The sequence below is a fragment of the Oncorhynchus tshawytscha genome, linkage group LG30, assembly GCF_018296145.1.
Source record: "Oncorhynchus tshawytscha isolate Ot180627B linkage group LG30, Otsh_v2.0, whole genome shotgun sequence".
Classification (NCBI taxonomy): Eukaryota; Metazoa; Chordata; class Actinopteri; order Salmoniformes; family Salmonidae; genus Oncorhynchus; species Oncorhynchus tshawytscha.
The window spans coordinates 31,502,705-31,527,117 of NC_056458.1; the positions used below are offsets into that span (position 1 = coordinate 31,502,705).

Sequence of the window (24,413 nt, forward strand, 5' to 3'; positions counted from 1 at the left end):
TTTCACATTGCCATTTTAATACAGTATCTTTGATCTCGACTGGTCTAGTCTGTCACAGGGCAGGGAGTTCACAGACAGTTCCTCCTCATCCAAAACACCTGCTGCGTGCACTCCTCAGAGAAACAACAGTATTCTAATCCCCATGCCAAAAGTATTTAGCTAATTTCCAGCTAAATTACCACTATCAGCATGTTCTTCAATCCAATCTTGATCCAATTTAGAAATGTCTCACTGTACTGCCTCTCGTATAGTCGGTTTTCTTTTTTACCATCTGTGAAATTCCTTCGATTAGAGGATTATTTTGACCATGTCAAATATGTGGCAGTTTGGGGGCTTTAGGAATTCTGCTCAGAATGTGGCCCTTTCATAACGCTAGTCAGGAAATTAAAGCGAATGAAAAGAAATGACACAACTGTCTGTCTGACTACCCATGTGACTGCTGCTTGTACTGCAGATGAAAGACCTGAATGTTATGCATCACCCGCTTTGTTTTTCAATGCCTCATCCCTAAAATTCCGTTCAGAGGGCTGTGACATTTTTTACGTGATTTATTCCATTGTCCCACCATGCCCCCCTTCTCCTTCCGTCAGCTTTCAACAATCACAGCCTTTGTTTTAGGAATGAGAAGCAGCATTCTTCCAGAGGGATGACCTCTTCTGTCTCCACAGGGGCTGGCATTGAGGAAGAGTACCCTGCTGCCGGTGGATCGAATACTCCCGCCCGAACGCACAGCCCGGATCAGCCTGCTCAGACTCATAGCTTCTCAGTGGGGCAAATCACTTTGTCTAGTTTACTGGAGAGAGAGGAGGAAGCTGACTTAATGGGTCCCGTCTGACACACTATAGCACCATCACCAGACACTACAGGATTTGCCTCCCTGAGAAGAGCAGCAGATCCAATGTCCTTGTGAGTATGACGAGTCATTCATGTTTGAGTTGCTGTGGCATTTGATTTCCCTCTTATTTTGGAATCAGTCCCAATCTCAACCACAGGAAAATAATGACCACCATCATAGAGTGTTGACACACATGGGGATGTATGTTCTAGAGATTCTATTTCTATGATCTCAATAAGTCAATCATGTTTAACCTGCTGTCCAGGTTCAGAGACTGATCCAATTGGATTGACCTGAGAACTACATGTCATGTAGGTCTGTGGCACAAATAGGTAGTATTTATAATGATGATTCTGTAACTGCTTGGATGCCCATGCAGACCACTCATGGGAACACAAAGATTGGTTCCTACTGACCAGTGCAGTCAAAAATGTGATTTTCCTGTGTATATATATATATATATATATATATATATATTTATATATATTTCCATACTATGAGGTTGAAATGATACTGTGAAATTGTGATGCCCGTTTAGTGTAAGAGCTGTTTGAAAAGACTGCCTGAAATTGAGCCTGTTTTTGTGGGATGGAGTTTTGGCCTTCCACGGTGACATCACCATGCAGTAAATTAGTTAATGTACCAATAAGAAAGAGAGTTCCAAATCTTTTGTCTAATAACAGAAGTTTTCAGTTTCCCCTCCCCACTCAGACCATTCCCAAACAGTCCTATCAAAATTCTTGCTTGAGAAGTTGCTCTTTGCTAAGCATCTATTTTTGTTTCTTTTTGACAATTTTAATTGAAAACAATCACAGTAATTATTGTATTTTGTAATTGGCACTGATAACACTCCATGATGCTGTGTCATGCTGTATGCATGCAAAAAATATCTGCACTTCACATATTAAAACCAATACATTAGTCTACTTTCTCTTTAACATTAAAAATGGACAACAATCCACTGTATTCCATGCTGACATATTTATAACCTTAACCTAAAGCATCTTTCCTGTCCTACTCCCACCTTGTGACGGTCGTTAATGCCGACAACATTGTGGATTTCCCCACTGAGACTGGGATTTAACACAAAAAGACCCCTGTCTGAGTGTTTTGATATCAGAAGTCGAAAGTTTACATGCACTTAGGGTGGAGTCATTAAAACTAGTTTTTCAACCACTCCACAAATGTCTTGTTAACAACCTATAATTTTGCAAGTCGGTTAGGACATCTACTTTGTCCATGATACACGTAAAGTTCCCAACAATTGTTTACAGACAGATTATTTCACTTATAATTCACTGTATCACAATTGCAGTGGGTCAGAGGTTTACATACACTATGTTGATTGTGCCTTTAAACAGCTTGGAAAATTCCAGAAAATGATGTCATGGCTTTAGAAGAATGTACATATTTTGAGTCCATTGGAGGTGTACCTGTGGATGTATTTCAAGGCCTACCTTTGCTTGACATCATGGAAAAATCAAAAGAAATCAGCGAAGACCTCAGAAAAAAAATGTAGACCTCCACAAGTCTGGTTCATCCTTGGGATCAATTTCCAAACGCCTGAATGTACCACATTCATCTGTACAAACAATAGTACGCAAGTTTAAACACCATGGGACCACATAGCCATCATACCACTCAGGAAGGAGATGTGTTCTGTCTCCTAGAGATGAACATACTTTGGTGCGAAAAGTGCAAATCAATCTCAGAACAACAGCAAAGGATCTTGTGAAGATGCTGGAGGAAAAGGGTACAAAATTATCTATATCCAAATAACCTGAAAGACCGCTCAGCAAGGAAGAAGCCACTGATCCAAAACCTCCATAAAAAAGACAGACTACGGTTTGCAACTGCACATGGGGACAAAGATTGTACTTTTTGGAGAAATGTCCTCTGGTCTGATGAAACAAAAATAGAGCTGTTTGGCCATAATGGCCATCGTTATGTTTGGAGGAAAAAGGGGAAGCTTGCAAGTTGAAGAACACCATCCCAACCGTGAAGCACGGGGGTGGCAGTATTATGTTGTGGGGGTGCTCTGCTGCAGGAGGGACTGGTGCACTTCACAAAATAGATTGCATCATGAGGAAGTAAAATTATGTGGATATATTGAAGCAACATCTCAAGACATCAGTCAGGAAGTTAATGCTTGGTCGCAATTGGGTCTTTCAAATGAACAATGACCCCAAGCATACTTCCAAAGTTGTGGCAAAATGCCTTAAGGACAACAAAGTCAAGGTATTGGAGTGGCCATCACAAAGTCCTGACCTAAATCCTATAGAAAATTTGTGGGCAGAACTGAAAAGGCATGTGTGAGCAAGGAGGCCTACAAACCTGGCTCAGTTACACCAGCTCTGTCAGGAGGATTGGGCCAAAATTCACCCAACTTATTGTGGGAAGCTTGTGGAAGGCTACCCAAAATGTTTGACCCAAGTTCAACAATTTAAAGGCAACGCTACCAAATACTAATTGAGTGTATGTAAACTTCTGACCCACTGGGAACATGATGAAAGAAATAAAAGCTGAAATAAATAATTCTCTCTACTATTATTCTGACATTTTACATTCTTAAAATAAAGTGGTGATCCTAACTGACCTAAAACAGGGAATTTTTACTCTGATTAAAAGTCAGGAATTGTGAAAAACTGAGTTGAAATGTATTTGGCTAAGGTCTATGTAAACTTCCGACTTTAAGTGTATATATAGTTTGGGTGAACTGGTGCTGTTCATTAAATAGATGACAAGGAGCTTTCAATCTTTTTAAGTGCTAAATGAGCCCCCTTTCCCTCCTGTTAAACCTTGAATAGACAAAATTGTGCATTTTATGCTGCCTGTGATCAAATTAAGAGAGTACATCTGTACTTCGTCTTGACTTGATGGATTGGCTCTATTTCAATTTGAAGCTTTAAAAAATGGTTGAGGTCCTATCTTGGCTTCTAGATTTTTTTTTACATATAATAATATTGTTGTCTAGACTTCAAGTTGATGAGATTGAGCTGCACAACATGAATGCATTCATGATCAGGATACATTCATCAGCAAAATGACCCTTTTGGTTCCTCAATCTGCGATCCACCACAGGAGGTTGGTGGCATCTTAAATGGGGAGAACAGGCTTGTGGTATTGACTGGAGCGGAATAAGTGAATGGTATCAAATAAATCAAACACAGTTTCCAGGTGTTTTATTCCATTCCATTTGCTCCGTTCCGCCCATTATTATGAGCCGTTCTCCCCTCAGCAGTCTCCTGTGCAATCCACCCATATTGTATACCGGTAATATACATGAACTCAAGGTTGTGGGGAATGTCTCCATTAATGATATGGTAAAGGTTTATTCATATTTAATGAATGAGCATTTTTTGCCCCGTGTCCTATTGTCCTACTGCCAGGTGTCCTACTTTAACCACAACCATTGTCGATGGCAATTTGACTTTACAGCCATCCCATTGACTTCGTGGCTGAGAGCCGGTATAGTATTGCAACAAGCAGCTCACAGCAGAGGCAATATGGCTGCCTTGATAAGTGTCCGCATTTGATTATTAAAAGACCTGCAAATGTTTTGCCGACTGAACACCCCGCATGGTCCAACCAGAGTTTATGGGTGGCCTGCTTACAGTTACCGGGCCATTCTCACATGTAACAAGGCCAACCCCAGTGGTTTCCATTAGTAAGGATCCCTGCTTCTTCCAGTGTGGTTTATGGTTTGGTCCTTGTCCAGCTCCTTCACTGAGTGTGAGTGTGAGTGTGTGTGTGTGGACACGCACGCACTCGAGGCACTCGTGATGTCTCTGTCACCATGGAGCATGCAGTGAGACTTGCTGTCAGTCCCCCAAATCTATGGCATTCAGAGGACAAACTCCAGAGCTGCCAAGCATTTGAAAAAGTGGCCTGACTGTTATATCTACAGTACCTATCAGTTAGATTCAGTTTGCACATCTACTATATCTAGGCATCACAAAGCTGAAAAAGATGTAACTGTTAATTGGCGTCACTAGTAAAGCACATAAGAGGTAGTGAGCATTTACAAACATCAATACAGTAAGTGTAACGAGGGAGTAACAATGAAAAAAGTAAGTTGGTTTGTTGTCAGATAAATCAGATACTGTAAGTGTTGTGTGTTGGGCGGTTTTCTCACTCCATCACAATGTCCTCAGTGGGGGGGGTTGTATTTTTGATGTGCTTTGATATTATTCTGTCACTCAGAAAAGCTTTGCATGCAAAACAAGTTGAGTTCACATCATGAATATAAACATTTAATATATCTACACTGGGTTGGCTTTGCTTGTCTGGCTTTTTAAGCTCAAGATTTTTAATACAAGTGTGTTTGCAGATTTGAATAATACCCCTATTATGACCTGTGGCTATATTATTCCAGTATGATACACTTTACAGTCCATTCACGTCTTAAAATACTGACACAAGAGAAAACACCATTGTTGTTGTTGTTCCTCTTTTCATCACTGTTTAGTGAGGAAGAACAAGGTCATGGTTTTGTCTTGACTCAGTCCAATCACATAATGACATCCATGGTATGTGCTTTGCTTACCACGCAAAATGGAGTCTGTAAACAAAAGTAAGTACTTGAGAATCGCCCTGCACCTCTTCTGTGGTCAGGCAGACAGGCAGCTTTTCTAGATGTAGCAGATGTGAAGTTACAGAACAGGTGTCACGCCCTGGTCTAAGTATTTTGTGTTTTTCTTCATGTATTGGGTCAGGCCAGGGTGTGGCATGGGGTTTTTGTATTGTGGTGTGTTTTGTCTTGGGGTTTTGGTGGTGGTATTGGGATTTGTAGCTAGTGGGGTTATCTAGCAAGGTCTATGGCTGTCTGGAGTGGTTCTCAATCAGAGGCAGGTGTTTATCGTTGTCTCTGATTGGGAACCATATTTAGGCAGCCATATTCTTTGAGTTTGTCGTGGGTGATTGTCCTTAGTGTCGTTGTTCCTATCGCTTTGTTTATTTACACAAGTATAGGCTGTTTCGGTTTTCGTTACGTTCTTTGTAGTGTTTTGTGTTTATTCGTGTTTCACGTTGTTCATTAAACATGGATCGCAATCTACACGCTGCATTTTTGTCCGACTATCCTTCACACCTAGAAAACCGTAACAACATGGTCCTCATTTACAAGATGAGTGTACATGTTGTTACTAATTGTACAGTGGAAGCTGGACCAGGTACGAAGTGAAAAATTGGCCTCCCTTGTAAATTTGTGGAAATTATAATGATTCAATCCTCCTAGTACAAAAAACTAGACTTAATATTACTATCATCAAATAACTGCTTAAAACAGTAACATCTTATTTTATGTTCATAGTCTGTTTTTAACTCTACCTATTTATATTTACCAACCACAAAACATACACGGATCTTAGAAATGAGGCTAATGACAAATAGCAACACATTTTACTAATCTTCACCTGCTCATAGTTGTTTAATATCACATGATGCACACCAGATGATATCATCAGTGTCACCGGATTATGTCATCGGAAACTCTTTGCTTTCTATTTTTTTGACAACAAAACATAGCAACCTGCCATTTTCACAATTTGATATTGGGGTGGTGCTGAAGATATTGAATTTAATGTTGAAAAAGGGTGGAATTTCCCTTTAACAATGAATATAGATATTAGTCATGGTTGCTCTAAAACCACATCAAACTGAGTACAATATTATAATGCACAGTGTGTCAGCTTTAGGCTTGCCATGTAGTGCCATGTTGGAGCAATGCTGGATGTGTTCCCTTTCTAATGAGCCCCAGCCTCTAGCTAGGCTTGGTGTGGGCTAGCCCGTGCTAGGCTTGGTGTGGGCTAGCCCGTGCTAGGCTTGGTGTGGGCTAGCCTGTGCTAGGCTTGGTGTGGGCTAGCCCGTGCTAGGCTTGGTGTGGACTAGCCTGTGCTAGGCTTGGTGTGGGCTAACTCGTGCTGGGCTTGGTGTGGGCTAGCCCATGCTGGGCTTGGTGTGGGCTAGCCCGTGCTGGGCTTGATGTGGGCTAGCCCGTGCTGGGCTTGATGTGGGCTAGTCCGTGCTGGGCTTGGTATGGGCTGGCCTGTGTTGGATTGGTGTGGGCTAGTCTGTGTTGGGCTGTTTTAGGCTAGCTCGTGTTGGGCTGGTGTGGGCTAGCACGTGTTGGTCTGGCGTGGACTTGGTGTGGGCTAGCACGTGTTGAGCTTGGAGTGGTCCTGTTGGGTTGGTGTGGGCTTGGTGTGGTCGTGTTGGGCTGGTGTGGGCTTGGTATGGTCGTGTTGGGTTGGTGTGGGGCTGGGGCTGGTGTGGTCGTGTTGGGCTGGTGTGGGCTTGGTGTGGTTGTGTTGGGCTAGTGTGGGTTTGGTGTGGTTGTGTTTAGCTGGTATGGGTTTGGTGTGGTTGGGTTGGTGTGGGCCTGGTGTGGTCGTGTTGGGCTGGTGTGTGCTTGGTGTGGTCATGTTGGGCTGGTGGGGGCTTGGTATGGTCTAGCCTGTGTTTTTGTTCGCTAGCACATGATGGGCTGATGTGGGATTGTTGTGGGCTAACCTTGCCCACTGAATACCCACATGGGGTCAATGGGGTCATGTTGGCTGGGTTTACATTAACATAACTGTTATCATACAATCAACCAGTTGAACATGGTGGTTTGGTGTTAGGATTGCAGGCCAATTCTCTTTCCACAGGTTGGCCATAATATGACATTGTGCTGATACTGTCCTAATGGGTAATGTAGGCTATAATGATGTTGCATTAGGGCTCAGAGCTTTCATAAGGTTTGATTTAAAGTAATGTTTGTGTCTCAGACAGAAGTTTCTATTTTTCATGTAATTTTTTCCAAGTTTTCCAAGTTGATTTCCAGGATGCTCTGTAATGTCAATTGCCCTCCGGATATTAATTATACCTAATTAACAAAGAGACCCCCAACACGACTCGCCTAGCTCGAAAATTAGATACTGTGTCCCTTTGATCTCCCAGACTGAGGTTTATCCTCTTTAATCAAGGATTAATTACATCTAAAGAGCTGTGACTAACAAGTCTATCTGTCTTGTTCACACAGCGAAGGTGAGGAGAATGAAAAGAGGGTGGGTGGCTATTTTTTGTGCCTTATTTAATCCTCCTGTTTTGGTTGGAGATAGGTGGTAACTTAAAGAGGAGTATTTGATTTATGGAATACATATATCCTACCTAGCCGGATAGACAGTCTCTGAGCCCAATACACTATCTCTCTGTTTCCTTTTATGTTGATATATTTAAATGTGTTTAGTTGTGAAATGTGTTAATCGTGCTCAGCACGAGATCAGCATTTGTGTTTGTCATCCTTTCAACCAAAACAGTCAGTCAGTTGGTTTGCACGTGAGTAGCTCTGGACAGAATGAGACAGAATAATTTCCTTAAACCCACGGAAATGATTTTAAGTCAAACATACTTGTGGATTTAAAGGGATAGTTCACCTATATTACAAATTACTGTTGTTTTCTTACATAATATATCCCTTTAATTTGAAACAAACCCGATTATACTACTAGATTAAAGTCAGAGAGTAATACCTGAAGCGGACAGTACTGTAAAGTTTGCTAAAATGAGATCTCCCCGCAGATTTCACATCATGAATCATGATCTAAGAAACACCTGGCATTTCTATGCTTACAGCTCTGTATAATTTCTCATTTTCAGATTTAGGGTTTACTGTCCTCCCCATTTATCCTTCCACCAGCTGCCAATAGTATAAGTAGTCAATTGAAACTAGATCATCTGCACAGAGAGGGAAGTACTAATGCTTTGAACCTGCACAATAACAATTTAAACATCAGATGTCATCCAAAAACCTAGGAATACAACCAATTTATGCTTTCTCAGATCATTAGCAGTAGGAGCTATTCTTTATATGTAGTGTTCCAGCTTCAAATCAAATCAAATCAAATTTATTTATATAGCCCTTCGTACATCAGCTGATATCTCAAAGTGCTGTACAGAAACCCAGCCTAAAACCCCAAACAGCAAGCAATGCAGGTGTAGAAGCACGGTGGCTAGGAAAAACTCCCTAGAAAGGCCAAAACCTAGGAAGAAACCTAGAGAGGAACCAGGCTATGTGGGGTGGCCAGTCCTCTTCTGGCTGTGCCGGGTGGAGATTATAACAGAACATGGCCAAGATGTTCAAATGTTCATAAATGACCAGCATGGTCGAATAATAATAAGGCAGAACAGTCAGGTGGAAGTTGAAACTGGAGCAGCAGCATGGCCAGGTGGACTGGGGACAGCAAGGAGTCATCATGTCAGGTAGTCCTGGGGCATGGTCCTAGGGCTCAGGTCAGTTGAAACTGGAACAGCAGCATGGCCAGGTGGACTGGGGACAGCAAGGAGTCATCATGTCAGGTAGTCCTGGAGCTCAGGTCCTAGGGCTCAGGTCCTCCGAGAGAGAAAGAAAAGAGAAGAGAGAAGGAGAGAATTAGAGAACGCACACTTAGATTCACACAGGACACCGAATAGGACAGGAGAAGTACTCCAGATATAACAAACTGACCCCAGCCCCCCGACACATAAACTACTGCAGCATAAATACTGGAGGCTGAGACAGGAGGGGTCAGGAGACACTGTGGCCCCATCCGAGGTCACCCCCGGACAGGGCCAAACAGGAAGGATATAACCCCACCCACTTTGCCAAAAACCCGCTTGCCTTTTTTATAAGGCAGAAAGAAATGAAAGCTTGCAGCCGTCTCTGACATTTTCTAGGGTGCAATGGCTTTGAAGGGGCAGCAGGTTCCTTTGCAAATGCTTTATCTCTGCAGAACACGTCTGGGAGCTATAGCAGAACCTCAATGGAGGGTTAGCATGTGGTGAATTCAGACAGATTTAACATTGCCGCAATGGTCGCTCGTTAGATGGCAGCTAGCTCCACTATGGATCAACCCATCCATCTATGAACTGGATAAATCTAGCCCGTTTGAAAAGTGGAGAATTACTGTCACTGATTCTTTAGGTTCAACACTTTATAATGAAGCCATGGTTCAGAAAGGTGTGTGCTAGCCCACACCAACACAACACAAGCTAGCCCACAGCAATCCCACATCAGCCCAACACAGGCTAGCCCAGCAAAGGCACATTGGCCCAATGTTGGCAGCCTACTTGGGGACAACATTTGTGCCAATGTGGGCATGTTTTCTGGGAAGCAAAATTATGGGGCTGCCATTGGGCTAAAACACAAGTTCAGGATTGTGGCTTTAATCTAAAAACAATCCATATTCAGAGTTTAGATCATGTGTATTTTAATTCAGTCTGCAATGTAAATGGTTAAAAATAACAAAGGGTAATAAATATATACAGTGCCTTCAAAAAGCATTCAGACCCCTTTACTTTTACCTCATTGTTACGTTACAGCCTTATTATCAAATTAATTAAATATTCTTCTACACACAATATCCCATAATGACGAAGCAAAAACTGTTTTTTAGACATTTTTAAATATCAGATTTACATAAGTATTCAGACCCTTTACTCTACTCAGTAATTGTTTTGAAACACCTTTGGATGTGATTACAGCATAGCGTCTTCTTGGCACATCTGTATTTGGGGAGTTTCTGCCATTCTTCTTTGCAGATCCTCTCAAGCTCTGTCAGGTTGGATGGGGAGCGTTGCTGCACAGCTATTTTCAGGTCTCTCTAAAGAGATGTTAGATCGGGTTCAAGACCTGGCTCTGGCTGGGCCATTCAAGGACATTCAGAGACTTGTCCCGAAGCCACTCCTGCATTGTCTTGGCTGTGTGCTTAGGGTCATTGTCCTGTTGAAAGGTGAACCTTCGCCCCAGTCTGAGGTCCTGAGCGCTCTGGAGCAGGTTTTCATCAAGGATCTCTCTGTATTTTGCTCCATTCATCTTTGCCTCGATCCGGACTAGTCTCCCAGTTCCTGAAAACCATCCCCACAGCATGATGCTGCCATCACCATGCTTCACCATAGGGATGGTGCCAAGTTTCCTCCAGACGTGATGCTTGGTATTCAGGCCAAAGAGTTTAATCTTGGTTTCATCAGACCAGACAATCTTGTTTCTCAAAGTCTGAGAATCTTTAGGTGCCTTTTGCCAAACTCCTAGCAGGCTGTCATGTGCCTTTTACTGAGGAGTGGCTTCCGTCTGGCCACCCTACCATAAAGGCTTGATTAGTGGAGTGCTGCAGAGACTGTTGTCCTTCTGGAATGTTCTCCCATGTCCACAGAGGAACTCTAGAGCCCTTTTTTCTCCCCAATTTCGTGGTATCCAATTGTTAGTAGCTACTATCTTGTCTCATCGCTACAACTCCCGTATGGGCTCGGGAGAGACGAAGGTTGTAACCACCAAAACTATTTCTAAACTGAGCAATTGGGGGAGAAGGGTCATGGACAGGGAGGTGACCAAGAACCCGATGGTCACTCTGACAGAGCTCTAGAGTTCCTCTGTGGACATACCACAGGTGGACTTCATTAAAGTTGTAGAAATACCTCAAGGATGTTCAATGGAAACAAAATGCACCTGAGCTCAAGTTCAGGTCTCATAGCAAAGGATTTGAATACTTACGAAAATAAAGTATATCTGTTTTTAATTTTTAATACAATTGCAAAAATGTTTAAAAAGCTGTTTTTTCTTTGTCATTATGGGATATTGTGTGTAGATTGCTGAGGATTCTTTTTCAATTAATCCATTTTATAATAAGACTGAAATGTAACAAAATGTGGAAAAAGTGAATACTCTCGAAGGCACTAAGGCATATATATATATATATATATATATATATATATATATATATATATATATATATATATATACACTGCTCAAAAAATAAAGGGAACACTAAAATAACACATCCTAGATCTGAATGAATTAAATATTCTTATTAAATACCTTTTTCTTTACATAATTGAATGTACTGACAACAAAATCACACAAAAATAATCAATGGAAATCAAATTTATCAACCCATGGAGGTCTGGATTTGGAGTCACACTCAAAATTAAAGTGGAAAACCACACTACAGGCTGATCCAACTTTGATGTATTGTCCTTTAAAACAAGTCAAAATGACGCTCAGTAGTGTGTGTAGCCTCCACGTGCCTGTATGACCTCCCTACAATGCCTGGGCATGCTCCTGATGAGGTGGCGGATGGTCTCCTGAGGGATCTCCTCCCAGACCTGGACTAAAGCATCCGCCAACTCCTGGACAGTCTGTGGTGCAATGTGGCATTGGTGGATGGAGCGAGACATGATGTCCCAGATGTGCTCAATTGGATTCAGGTCTGGGGAATGGGCGGGCCAGTCCATAGCATCAATGCCTTCCTCTTGCAGGAACTGCTGACACACTCCAGTCACATGAGGTCTAGCATTGTCTTGCATTAGGAGGAACCCAGGGCCAACCGCACCAGCATATGGTCTCATAAGGGGTCTGAGGATCTCATCTCGGTACCTAATGGCAGTCAGGCTACCTCTGGCGAGCACATGGTGGGCTGTGTGGCCCCCCAAAGAAATGCCACCCCACACCATGACTGACCCACCGCCAAACCGGTCATGCTGGAGGATGTTGCAGGCAGCAGAACGTTCTCCACGGCATCTCCAGACTGTCACGTCTGTCATGTGCTCAGTGTGAACCTGCTTTCATCTGTTTTTATTTATTTATTTATTTTCACCTTTATTTAACCAGGTAGGCTAGTTCAGAACAAGTTCTCATTTGCAACTGCGACCTGGCCAAGATAAAGCATAGCAGTGTGAACAGACAACACAGAGTTACACATGGAGTAAACAATTAAAAAGTCAATAACACAGTAGAAAAAAAGGGGAGTCTATATACTTTGTGTGCAAAAGGCATGAGGAGGTAGGCGAATAATTACAATTTTGCAGATTAACACTGGAGTGATAAATGATCAGATGGTCATGTACAGGTAGAGATATTGGTGTGCAGAAAATAAAATAAATAAAAACAGTATGGGGATGAGGTAGGTAAAAATGGGTGGGCTATTTACCGATAGACTATGTACAGCTGCAGCGATCGGTTAGCTGCTCAGATAGCAGATGTTTGAAGTTGGTGAGGGAGATAAAAGTCTCCAACTTCAGCGATTTTTGCAATTCGTTCCAGTCACAGGCAGCAGAGAACTGGAAGGAAAGGCGGCCAAATGAGGTGTTGGCTTTAGGGATGATCAGTGAGATATACCTGCTGGAGCGCGTGCTACGGATGGGTGTAGCCATTGTGACCAGTGAACTGAGATAAGGCGGAGCTTTACCTAGCATGGACTTGTAGATGACCTGGAGCCAGTGGGTCTGGTGACGAATATGTAGCGAGGGCCAGCCGACTAGAGCATACAAGTCGCAGTGGTGGGTGGTATAAGGTGCTTTAGTGACAAAACGGATGGCACTGTGATAAACTGCATCCAGTTTGCTGAGTAGTGCTGGAAGCAATTTTGTAGATGACATCGCCGAAGTCGAGGATCGGTAGGATAGTCAGTTTTACGAGGGTAAGTTTGGCGGCGTGAGTGAAGGAGGCTTTGTTGCGGAATAGAAAGCCGACTCGACTTGATTTTCGATTGGAGATGTTTGATATGAGTCTGGAAGGAGAGTTTACAGTCTAGCCAGACACCTAGGTACTTATAGATGTCCACATATTCAAGGTCGGAACCATCCAGGGTGGTGATGCTGGTCAGGTGTGTGGGTGCAGGCAGCGAACGGTTGAAAAGCATGCATTTGGTTTTACTAGCATTTAAGAGCAGTTGGGAGGCCACGGAAGGAGTGTTGTATGGCATTGAAGCTCGTTTGGAGGTTAGATAGCACAGTGTCCAAGGACGGGCCGGAAGTATATAGAATGGTGTCGTCTGCGTAGAGGTGGATCAGGGAATCGCCCGCAGCAAGAGCAACATTTGATATATACAGAGAAAAGAGTCGGCCTGAGGATTGAACCCTGTGGCACCCCCATAGTCTGCCAGAGGACCGGACAGCATGCCCTCCGATTTGACACACTGAACTCTGTCTGCAAAGTAATTGGTGAACCAGGCAAGGCAGTCATCCGAAAAACCGAGGCTACTGAGTCTGCCGATAAGAATATGGTGATTGACAGAGTCGAAAGCCTTGGCAAGGTCGATGAAGACGGCTGCACAGTACTGTCTTTTATCGATGGCGGTTATGATATCGTTTAGTACCTTGAGCGTGGCTGAGGTGCACCCGTGACCGGCTCGGAAACCAGATTGCACAGCGGAGAAGGTACGGTGGGATTCGAGATGTTCAGTGACCTGTTTGTTGACTTGGCTTTCGAAGACCTTAGATAGGCAGGGCAGGATGGATATAGGTCTGTAACAATTTGGGTCCAGGGTGTCTCCCCCTTTGAAGAAGGGGATGACTGCGGCAGCTTTCCAATCCTTGGGGATCTCAGGCGATATGAAAGAGAGGTTGAACAGGCTGGTAATAGGGGTTGCGACAATGGCGGCGGATAGTTTCAGAAATAGAGGGTCCAGATTGTCAAGCCCAGCTGATTTGTACGGGTCCAGGTTTTGCAGCTCTTTCAGAACATCTGCTATCTGGATTTGGGTAAAGGAGAACCTGGAGAGGCTTGGGCGAGAAGCTGCGGGGGGGGGCGGAGCTGTTGGCCGAGGTTGGAGTAGCCAGGCAGAAGGCATGGCCAGCCGTTGAGAAATGCTTGTTGAAGTTTTCGATAATCATGGATTTATCGGTGGTGGCCGTGTTACCTAGCCTCAGTGCAGTGGGCAGCTTGTAGGAGGTGCTCTTGTTCTCCATGGACTTCACAGTGTCCCAGAACTTTTTGGAGTTGGAGCTACAGGATGCAAATTTCTGCCTGAAGAAGCTGGCCTTAGCTTTCCAGACTGACTGCGTGTATTGGTTCCTGACTTCCCTGAACAGTTGCATATCGCGGGGACTATTCGATGCTATTGCAGTCCGCCACAGGATGTTTTTGTGCTGAAAGCACTTGCTTTCATCTGTGAAGAGCACAGGGCCCCAGTGGCGAATTTGCCAATCTTGGTGTTCTCTGGCAAATGCCATACGTCCTGCACGGTGTTGGGCTGTAAGCACAACCCCCACCTGTGGATGTCGGGCCCTCATACCACCCTCATGGAGTCTGTTTCTGACCATTTGAGCAGACACATGCACATTTGTGACCTGCTGGAGGTCATTTTGCAAGGCTCTGGCAGTGCTCCTCCTGCTCCTCCTTGCACAAAGGCAGAGGTAGCGGTCCTGCTGCTGGGTTGTTGCACTCCTACGGCTTTATACACGTCTCCTGATGTACTGGCCTGTCTCCTGGTAGCGCCTCCATGCTCTGGACACTACGCTGACAGACACAGCAAACCTTCTTGCCACAGCTCGCATTGATGTGCCATCCTGGATGAGCTGCACTACCTGAGCCACTTGTGTGGGTTGTAGACTCCGTCTCACGCTACCACTAGAGTGAAAGCACCGCCAGCATTCAAAAGTGACCAGAACATCAGCCAGGAGGCATGGGAACTGAGAAGTGGTCTGTGGTCACCACCTGCAGAACCACTCCTTTATTGGGGGTGTCTTGCTAATTGCCTATAATTTTCACCTGTTGTCTATTCCATTTGCACAACAGCATGTGAAATTTATTGTCAATCAGTGTTGCTTCCTAAGTGGACAGTTTGATTTCACAGAAGTGGGATTGACTTGGAGTTACATTGTGTTGTTTAAGTGTTCCCTTTATTTTTTTGAGCAGTGTATATATAAACTCACTTTTTCAGGACCCTGTATTTCAAAGATAATTCGTAAAAATCCAAATAACTTCACAGATCTTCATTTGGGCTAGACAATCTGAACCCTCTCTTTCTAAGATTATCCGCTGCCATTGTTGCAACCCCAATTACTAGCCTGTTCTACCTCTCTTTTGTATCATCCAAGATTCCTAAAGATTGGAAAACTGCCGCGGACATCCCCCTCTTCAAAGGGGGTGACACTAGACTCAAACTGTTACAGACCTATACCCATCCTGCCCTGCTTTTCTAAAGAAAGCCAAGTTAACAAACAGATCACTGACCATTTCGAATCCCATCGTACCTTCTCTGCTGTGCATTCCAGTTTCCGAGCTGGTCACGGGTGCACCTCAGCCACGTTTAAGGTACTAAATGATATCTTAACCGCCATCGATAAAAGACAGTGTTGTGCAGCCGTCTTTATCGACCTGGCCAAGGCTTTTGACTCTGTTAATTATGGCTGCAATCCCGTTAACGGGAGCGATATGACAACAGCCAGTGAAAGTGCAGGGCACCAATTTCAAAACATCAAAAATCTCATAATTAAAATTTCTCAAACATACATGTACAGTATCTCATACCATTTTAAAGCTAATCTTGTTGTTAATCCCACCACAGTGTCCGATTTCAAATATGCTTTACAGCAAAAGCACCACAAACGATTATGTTAGGTCACCACATAGCCACAGAAAAACACAGCCAATTTTCCAGCCAAAGATTCACAAAAACACAAAAGTCACAAAAACCAAATCACTAACCTTTGATCATCTTCATCAGATGACACTCATAGCACTTCATGTTACACAATACATGTATGTTTTGTTTGATAAAGTTCATATTTATCAAAATATGAGTTTACATTGGCGCGTTACATTCACTAGTTCCAAAAACATCCAGTGATTTTGCATAGCCACATCATTCAACATAAATACTCATCATAAATGTAGATGATAATATAAGTTATACACATGGAATTATAGATATGCCTCTCCTTAATGCAACCGCTGTGTCAGATTTCAAAAAACTTTACGCAAAAAGAAAACCATGCAATAATCTGAGACCGCGCTCAGAAGTAAAAGTCACAATAGCCGCAATGATGGCGTCAAAATAAACAAGAAATTACATGATAAATATTCCCTTACATTTGATCTACATCAGAAAGCACTCCAGGAATCCCAGGTCCACAATAAATGTTTGTTTTGTTCGATAATGTCCGTTATTTATGTCCAAATACCTTATTTTATTAGCGCGTTTGATATACATATCCAAATGCTCATTCTGGTCAGCGTTGCGTCGGACAAAAACTTCCACAAGTCATATTACAGGTCGAAGAAACATTTCAAACTAAGTGCAGAATCAATCATTAGGATGTTTTTAACATATAGCTTCAATAAAGTTCCAACCGGAGTATTCCTTTGTGTCTTCATGAGCAATGGAACGCAAGTGGATACCATGAGGAATAAGTGTGATCAGAAAATGGCTGACTGCCAGACACCTGATAGATTCTGCTCTCATTCACTCCCACAACACAGGAGAAGTCTCATTCAAATTTCTATAGATGGTTGACATCTAGTGGAACCCCTAGGCAGTGCAACATCATTAATATCTCAAGGGGATTTCATTGGGGACTGTGGTGAATACATACAAAACTCAGATTTCTCACTTCCTGTTTTGATTTCTCCTCCGGATTTTGCCTGCCATATGAGTTCTGTTATACTCACAGACATCATTCAAACAGTTTTAGAAACTTTAGAATATGTTCTATCCAATACTAATAATAATATGCATATATTAGCAACTGAGCCTGAGGAGCAGGCCGTTTACTTTGGGCAACTTATTCATCCAAGCTACTCAATACTGCCCCCCAGCCATAAGAAGTTATTAATCACCGTATTCTTATCGGCAGTCTCAACAGCCTTGGTTTCTCAAATGACTGCCTCGCCTGGTTCACCAACTACTTCTCAGGTAGAGTTCAGTGTGTCAAATCGGAGGGCCTGTTGTCCGGACCTCTGGCAGTCCCTGTGGGGGTGCCACAGGGTTGACTCTTTTCTCTGTATATATCAACGATGGCGCTCTTGCTGCTGGTGATTCCTTGATCCACCTCTACACAGACGACACCAATCTGTGTACATCTGGCTCTTCTATGGACATTGTGTTAACAAACCTCCAAAACAAGCTTCAGTGCCATACAACACTCCTTCCGTGGCCCCCAACTGCTCTTAAACGCTAGTAAAACTAAATGCGTGCTTTTCAACCAATCGCTGTCCGCACCCGCCCGCCCGACTAGCATCACTACTCTGGACGGTTCTGACTTAGAATATGTGGACAACTACATATACCTAGGTGTCTGGCTGGACTGTAAACTCTCCTTCCAGACTCATATTAAGCATCTCCAATCCAAAATTACATTTAGAATAAGCTTCCTATTTCGCAACAAAGCCTCCTTCACTCACGCTGCCAAACATACCCTCATAAAACTGACTATCCTACCGATCCTCGACTTCGGCGATGTAATTTACAAAATACCCTTCAACAATCTATTCAGCAAACTGTATGCAGTCTATCATAGTGCCATCTGTTTTGTCACCAAAGCCCCATATACCACCCACCACTGCGACCTGTATGCTCTCATCGACTGGCCCTCGCTACATATTCATCACCAGACCCACGGGCTCCAGGTCATCTATAAGTCTTTGCTAGGTAATGCTCCACCTTATCTCATCCCACTGGTCACCATAACAACACCCACCCGTAGCACGCCTCCAGCAGGTATATCTCACTGGTCATGCCCAAAGCCAACACCTACTTTGGCCGCTTTTCCTTACAGTTCTCTGCTGCCAATGACTGGAACGAATTGCAAAAATCATTGAAGTTGGAGACTTATATCTCCCTCACTAACTTTAAGCATCAGCTATCTGAGCAGCTTATCGATCGCTGCATCTGTACACAGCCCATCTGTAAATAGCCCATCCAACTAACTACCTCATCCCCATATTGTTTTTTTTATTTACTTTTTTTTGCTCTTTTGCACACCAGTATTTCTACTGGCACATCATCATCTGCATATCTATCACTCCAGTCTTAATTTGCTAAATTGTAATTACTTCGCTACTATGGCTTATTTATTGCTTTACCTCCTTACGCCATTTGACCACACTGTATTTAGATTTTTCTATTGTGTTATTGACTGTACTTTTGTTAATCCCACGTGTAACACTGTGTTGTTTTTTGTCGCACTGCTTTGCTTTATCTTGGCCAGGTCGCAGTTGTAAATGAGAACTTGTTCTCAACTGGCCTACCTGATTAAATAAAGGTGAAATAAAAATGTAAAAAAATAATAATAAAAAATGACAATGCCACCAGCCATACTGCTCGTTTTGTGCGCGATTTCCTGCAAGACAGGAATGTCAGTGTCTGCCATGGACAGTTAAGAGCCCGGATCTCAATCCCATTGAGCACGTCTGGGACCTGTTGGATCGGAGGGTGAGGGCTCACAGAACTGGAAAATCTGGTGCAGTCCATGAGGAGGAGATGCACTGCAGTTCTTAATGCAGCTGGTGGCCACACCAGATACTGACTGTTACTTTTGATTTTGACCCCCCCCTTTGTTCAGGGACACATTATTACATTTCTGTTAGTCACATGTCTGTGGAACTTGTTCAGTTTATGTCTCGGTTGTTGAATCTTGTAATGTTCATACAAATATTTACACAAAATAAACGCAGTTGACAGTGAGAGGACATTTATTTTTTTGCTGAGTTTATATATTCTGATGACAAGTTATGAGGCTTGCATGGAGTATGAGCACATGAAACATGCAGTTACTGGCAGTTTAACCAATGCTTACAGCCCTACCTCTTAGCCTTAACAGGTCAATTGGCTAACAATAATCATTGCATGTCAAAACAGAGGAAAACGACATGTTAACATGTCTGTAAGTAGACTGTTAATGTGTTGCCAATATCAAAATGATATTTCCAGAGGGAACTGTAAAAGTGTAAAGGAGACTAAGCACATAACACTCCCCATCTGTTGTGTGTTGCAGGTAATGACGTGGCTCAGGTTTGACCTCGGAGATGCCGAAGAGACGAGACATTCTGGCCATCGTGTTGATCGTGTTGCCTTGGACGCTACTCATCACTGTTTGGCATCAGGGTGCCATCAACCCCTTGCTAGCTGCTCGAAAGGGTAAAAGTCGTTCCTGCATTTACCTAGGGGGGTTTCATGGTTAGTCTCTCTAGTAAAGGAAACCATTTTTGCTTATTTTGGGATGCTCCTCTTTATATAGTACACTTTAGAGACATGATTAAAAATTACAACGTCTACACATGTCCCTGATTTTACAGCTGATTTTTTTGGCATTTTCCCCCACTTAACATTTTATCAGAATATGCTTCATTCTCTATTGCAAGACTTTTAAGACAATTGGGGATATGTTTTTGTTCATAATGAGCTGAAAATCTCACCTGTGTGTGAAGGAAAATTGTCATTTTGTGAGACCGTGGCATGAGGTCGCTATCAATTTGAGCTCTATCAGTACAACATGTATGGTCCGCGAAATTGAATTTCACTATATATACAAAAGTATGTGGACACCCTTTCAAATTAGTGGATTCATCTATTTCAGCTACACCCGTTGCTGGCAGGTGTATAAAATCGAGCACACAGCCATGCGATCTCCATAGACAAACATTGGCAATAGAATGGCCTTACTGAACAGCCTCACCATGGCACCATCATAGGATGCCACCTTTCCAACAAATCAGTTCGTCAAATTTCTGCCCTGCTAGAGCTGCCCCGGTCCACTGTATGTACTGATATTGTGAAGTGGAGAAATCTTGGAGCGACAACGGCTCAGCCGCGAAGTGGTAGGCCACACAAGCTCACAGAATGGGAGTGCATACAAATCTGTCCTTGGTTACAATAAAAGGCCTAATCGCCCAAAATCAGTGCCAACCTCACTAATGCGCTTGTGGCTGAATTTGAAGCAAATCCCGCAGCAAATGTTCCAACATCTATTGGAAAGCCTTCCCCAAGAGTAGAGGCTGTTATAGCAGCAAAGGGGGGGGCAACTCCATATTAATGCCCAGGATTTTGGAATGAAATGTTCAACGAGCAGGTGTCCACATACTTTTGTGGTGTATTTCTCTATTCGGATTCACACCTTAAACTAACTCATATTAGTCTGACAACTACTTCATTCCGTTATAAGTTAGTGATGAGTATATTATATTTATCACAAGGAGAATACATGTCTCGCAAAAGAGCATGGCATTAGATTTCAGAATGATACGTTTGTTCAAAAATTTACTCCATAACATATGGGTAAGTCCAACTATACAACTGTAGAACTATGTACAACTATTTGCACGACTAGATCTTGCCTTACACTCTACGAAGGCCATCTTTCTGGAAACATACAGTTCCTAAACAGTCTATAACAGTTTATTATACCAACAATACCAGCTTTCTTTCCCTTCTCCTAGATGACAGACATGAGAGTCGACGAGACTCCCGGAACACCTTCACCCTCAAGAAGCCCTGCTCCGCTGAGAACAACAAGGACATTGTGGAGGTGGTACACACCGAATACGTCTACAGCCGCCCGCCGCCCTGGGCTGCTGTCCTCCCCACCCTCCACGTCGTCACCCCAACCTACAGCCGGCCGGTCCAGAAGGCAGAGCTGACACGTCTGGCCAACACCTTCCTCCACGTGCCTAACCTGCACTGGATCCTGGTGGAGGACTCTCCGAGACGAACCCCGCTGGTCATCAGGCTTCTCCGGGAAACAAGCCTGAACTACACTCACCTCAACGTGGAGACACCCAGGAACTATAAGCTGCGTGGGGACACGAGGGACCCCAGGATACCCCGGGGAACCATGCAGAGGAACCTGGCCCTGCGCTGGCTCCGAGAGACTTTCAGCTCCAATAATAGACACAGCCAGCCAGGTATCGTCTACTTTGCAGATGATGACAACACCTACAGTCTGGAGCTGTTTGAGGAGGTGAGTGGAACAGGGAGAGATGTTGTGCATTACAGAGTTGTTTCCTCTTGAGTTACCAAAATAGGCTACATTTTTACACTAACTGTGTAATGACATAAAGAACATGAATCCTTACAGTATTCCATTAGGTAAATGCACAGCCTAAAAACATAGGCATCACTTGACACCTGCCTATTTGCGCATGATAAAATAAATTAATATAATATACTGGAAAATCTATACTTATTGATCACATGGTAATCCTTCTCCAACCAATGACTCAACCATATAATTACATATAGAATACAAATCTCTATGGGAACAACCCTCTCTCTCCTTCATCTTGTGTAGATGCGTTCAACGAGGAAGGTGTCGGTGTGGCCTGTAGCCTTTGTGGGCGGCCTGCGCTACGAGTCCCCTAAGGTCAACACCCTGGGCATGGTGTATGGATGGAAGACTGTGTTTGACCCCCACCGACCCTTTGCCATAGACATGGCTGGGTTTGCGGTGAACCTCCGCCTCATTCTCTTTAAACCTCAGGCCTACTTCAAGCTGCGGGGAGTCAAGGGAGGATACCAGGAGAGCAGCTTACTGCGGGAGCTGGTCACCCTCAATGACCTGGAGCCCAAGGCTGCTAATTGCACTAAGGTGAGGAACCTGATAGTTGTTCTGTGTGGCTCAGTTGATAGAGCATGGTGCTTGCAATGCTATGGTTGTGGGTTTGATTCCACCCATAAGAAAATATATGCACTCACTACTGTAAGTTTCTCTGGATAAAAGTGTCTGCTAAATGGCATATACTATTATTATATTAAAGAGGTGTGTTGTGACTGTTGACCATTACAAGACAAGTAGACAATTATATTGGTTACAGCTGATATTACACTGACATTATAATCTTGTTGTAGTGACTTCATTTCAACTAGTTTGGTGCTCTGAAAATGTGGTCATAACAAATAGTGGTATGCACAGCACAGGAAGTCACTGAAGCAAACTTGTCTTTTAGTTGTTCTTTTCCACTGTATATGGAGGAGAATAATGCTCTTACTGTATGGATTTCAATAGGCTTTCAGTTGCTAAGGCCTTTATTCCTCAACTTTTTTTACATTTTGCCTCATGAAATGTACTTCCGATCAACTGCTTTAGAAAATGCATGTTGTTTCATCAACCCATGTGTTTTAGACCCCTTGCATCTCACCTGTGTTCACACACTCGCACACACAGTTCCGCACTCCATATACCTTCAGCAAATGTTGACCATGTTTGAATATCAGTACGAATCTAGCAAGTGAATCATACTTCCGCTCTCTACAACAATACAAACATCTTCAAAAACACGATAAAAAGGGTGCGCAAAGATTTGTGGATCTTTGAACTGGTACAAACATGCTTTCAGCTGTACCTTCTCCACCTTTTTAACTTGAACCCCCCCAACCCACCAGGTACTTGTATGGCACACTAGGACAGAGAAGCCTGTTCTGGTGAATGAGGGAAAGAAAGGATTTACCGACTCCAACGTGGAGATATGAAACTTCTTCCAACACAGGTAAAAAGAAAGCTTTACATTGACTGGGATTATGTACCTTTCCCAAAGTTCCCAGGTTTTTTGCAACCTTATGTCTGAGGGCCAACCTGTCTATCTGAGCCTCTGTGAGCTTATTATTATTATATTAAAACATGTAATATTATTTTATTATTCATAGAGTAAAGCTTTGCCGAATCTGTCTGAATTTGTATAACAGGGATGTTATGATTTCATAAAATAAAAACTTGACAAGTGATCCACACTAAAAAGCTGTTTTTATGGTTTAATGTCTATGAACCCCTCTTCAAAACCAGTTGCCTAAACAATTCTCTCAATGTTTGGTATTAATGAAAATGTAACTCTGAAATAATTTCTTAATTATGTATTTTCTTTATCTCCTAAGCCCATATACTTTACACCATTGAGTTATCAATAAATATGACTGTCATTCCAAATGGACTGACAAAAGACAAGGCAGGCAGGCAGGATTGGAGTTTAACATGTATTTACAGTAATAGCACTGTAAAGGGAGTCAGACAGCCACCTTGTCTACTACAAGCAGCACAAAGCCACGTATCAATACAGGCGTAGAATATCAAAGCATAGCTTCAAAGAAGGTGATACTGTATCTAGCTAAGCGTTTTACTGATGTATCGATGGAAGCTGTATACGAGGAGCTAGCCAGTCGCCAGAGTGCAGCTTAAGACTAAAGACTGTCGGTGGTTCAGACTACTGTCGGTGGTTCCTTACAGTAGCCAATAAGAAGCATTGTCAACCCAGCCGACACAAACCAACTGTCCAATCAACATCCTTAAAACTAGGTACTGGACCAAACCGGACCAATCAGGGGACCCGAATGGCCCTTGTTTGCTGGTGATTGGGCTCCCTTTGTCGTAGAGCGGACTGTTCTTGGGGTGTGGAGCAGACCTGGATAAAGGGGTCCTTGTCTGACTCGAGTCAGCATTGACTGAAAGACTGATCTGGAGAGGACATGAACCCTTCCCACGTTCCACTGTAAAACACTGAACAGACACAGACAGCTACACTCCCTCAAATCACTAATTAGGACATGTCTCATACACATACACAGATAGGCGTGCACAGTGTACAGACATACAAATGCGTGACGCACATGCACACAGACTTTTGGTTGTTTGTTTTTTGTCCATTTGCACATGTTTTACTGATCACATAACACTACTGATTGTATCAGCACTTTAAGATCATTTCATTTTGTTCATCAATGTCAATGTTCAATGTTCATTTTGGTGTGAAATGCTGTTTCACCTCCAACAGAAAATAGGTGAGGACGTTTGCCAGTGAAATCGTTTTATTTAAAAAATAAAAAATAAATGTTATGCTAGTCAATGCAATATTATTATT

General features: G+C 43.1%; 1 protein-coding gene across 2 annotated transcripts in view; it reads left to right on the plus strand.

The window, feature by feature from the left end:
* Window positions 1-24,388, plus strand: part of LOC112228427 (galactosylgalactosylxylosylprotein 3-beta-glucuronosyltransferase 1) — a 55,427-nt gene extending 31,039 nt beyond the window's left edge. Inside the window, exons 2-7 of one of the 2 annotated variants that reach the window (XM_024393741.1) lie at window positions 669-906; window positions 19,565-19,707; window positions 21,006-21,526; window positions 21,857-22,153; window positions 22,948-23,051; window positions 23,852-24,388. In XM_024393741.1, the coding sequence (XP_024249509.1) occupies window positions 19,596-19,707; window positions 21,006-21,526; window positions 21,857-22,153; window positions 22,948-23,034 (1,017 nt within the window). In that variant the 5' untranslated portion in view covers window positions 669-906; window positions 19,565-19,595 and the 3' untranslated portion in view covers window positions 23,035-23,051; window positions 23,852-24,388. Of the gene's footprint in view, window positions 1-668; window positions 907-19,564; window positions 19,708-21,005; window positions 21,527-21,856; window positions 22,154-22,947 lie in introns of both variants that reach the window. The other variant, XM_024393740.1, reaches the window with a different exon arrangement.
* The last annotated feature ends 25 nt before the right edge of the window (window positions 24,389-24,413 follow it).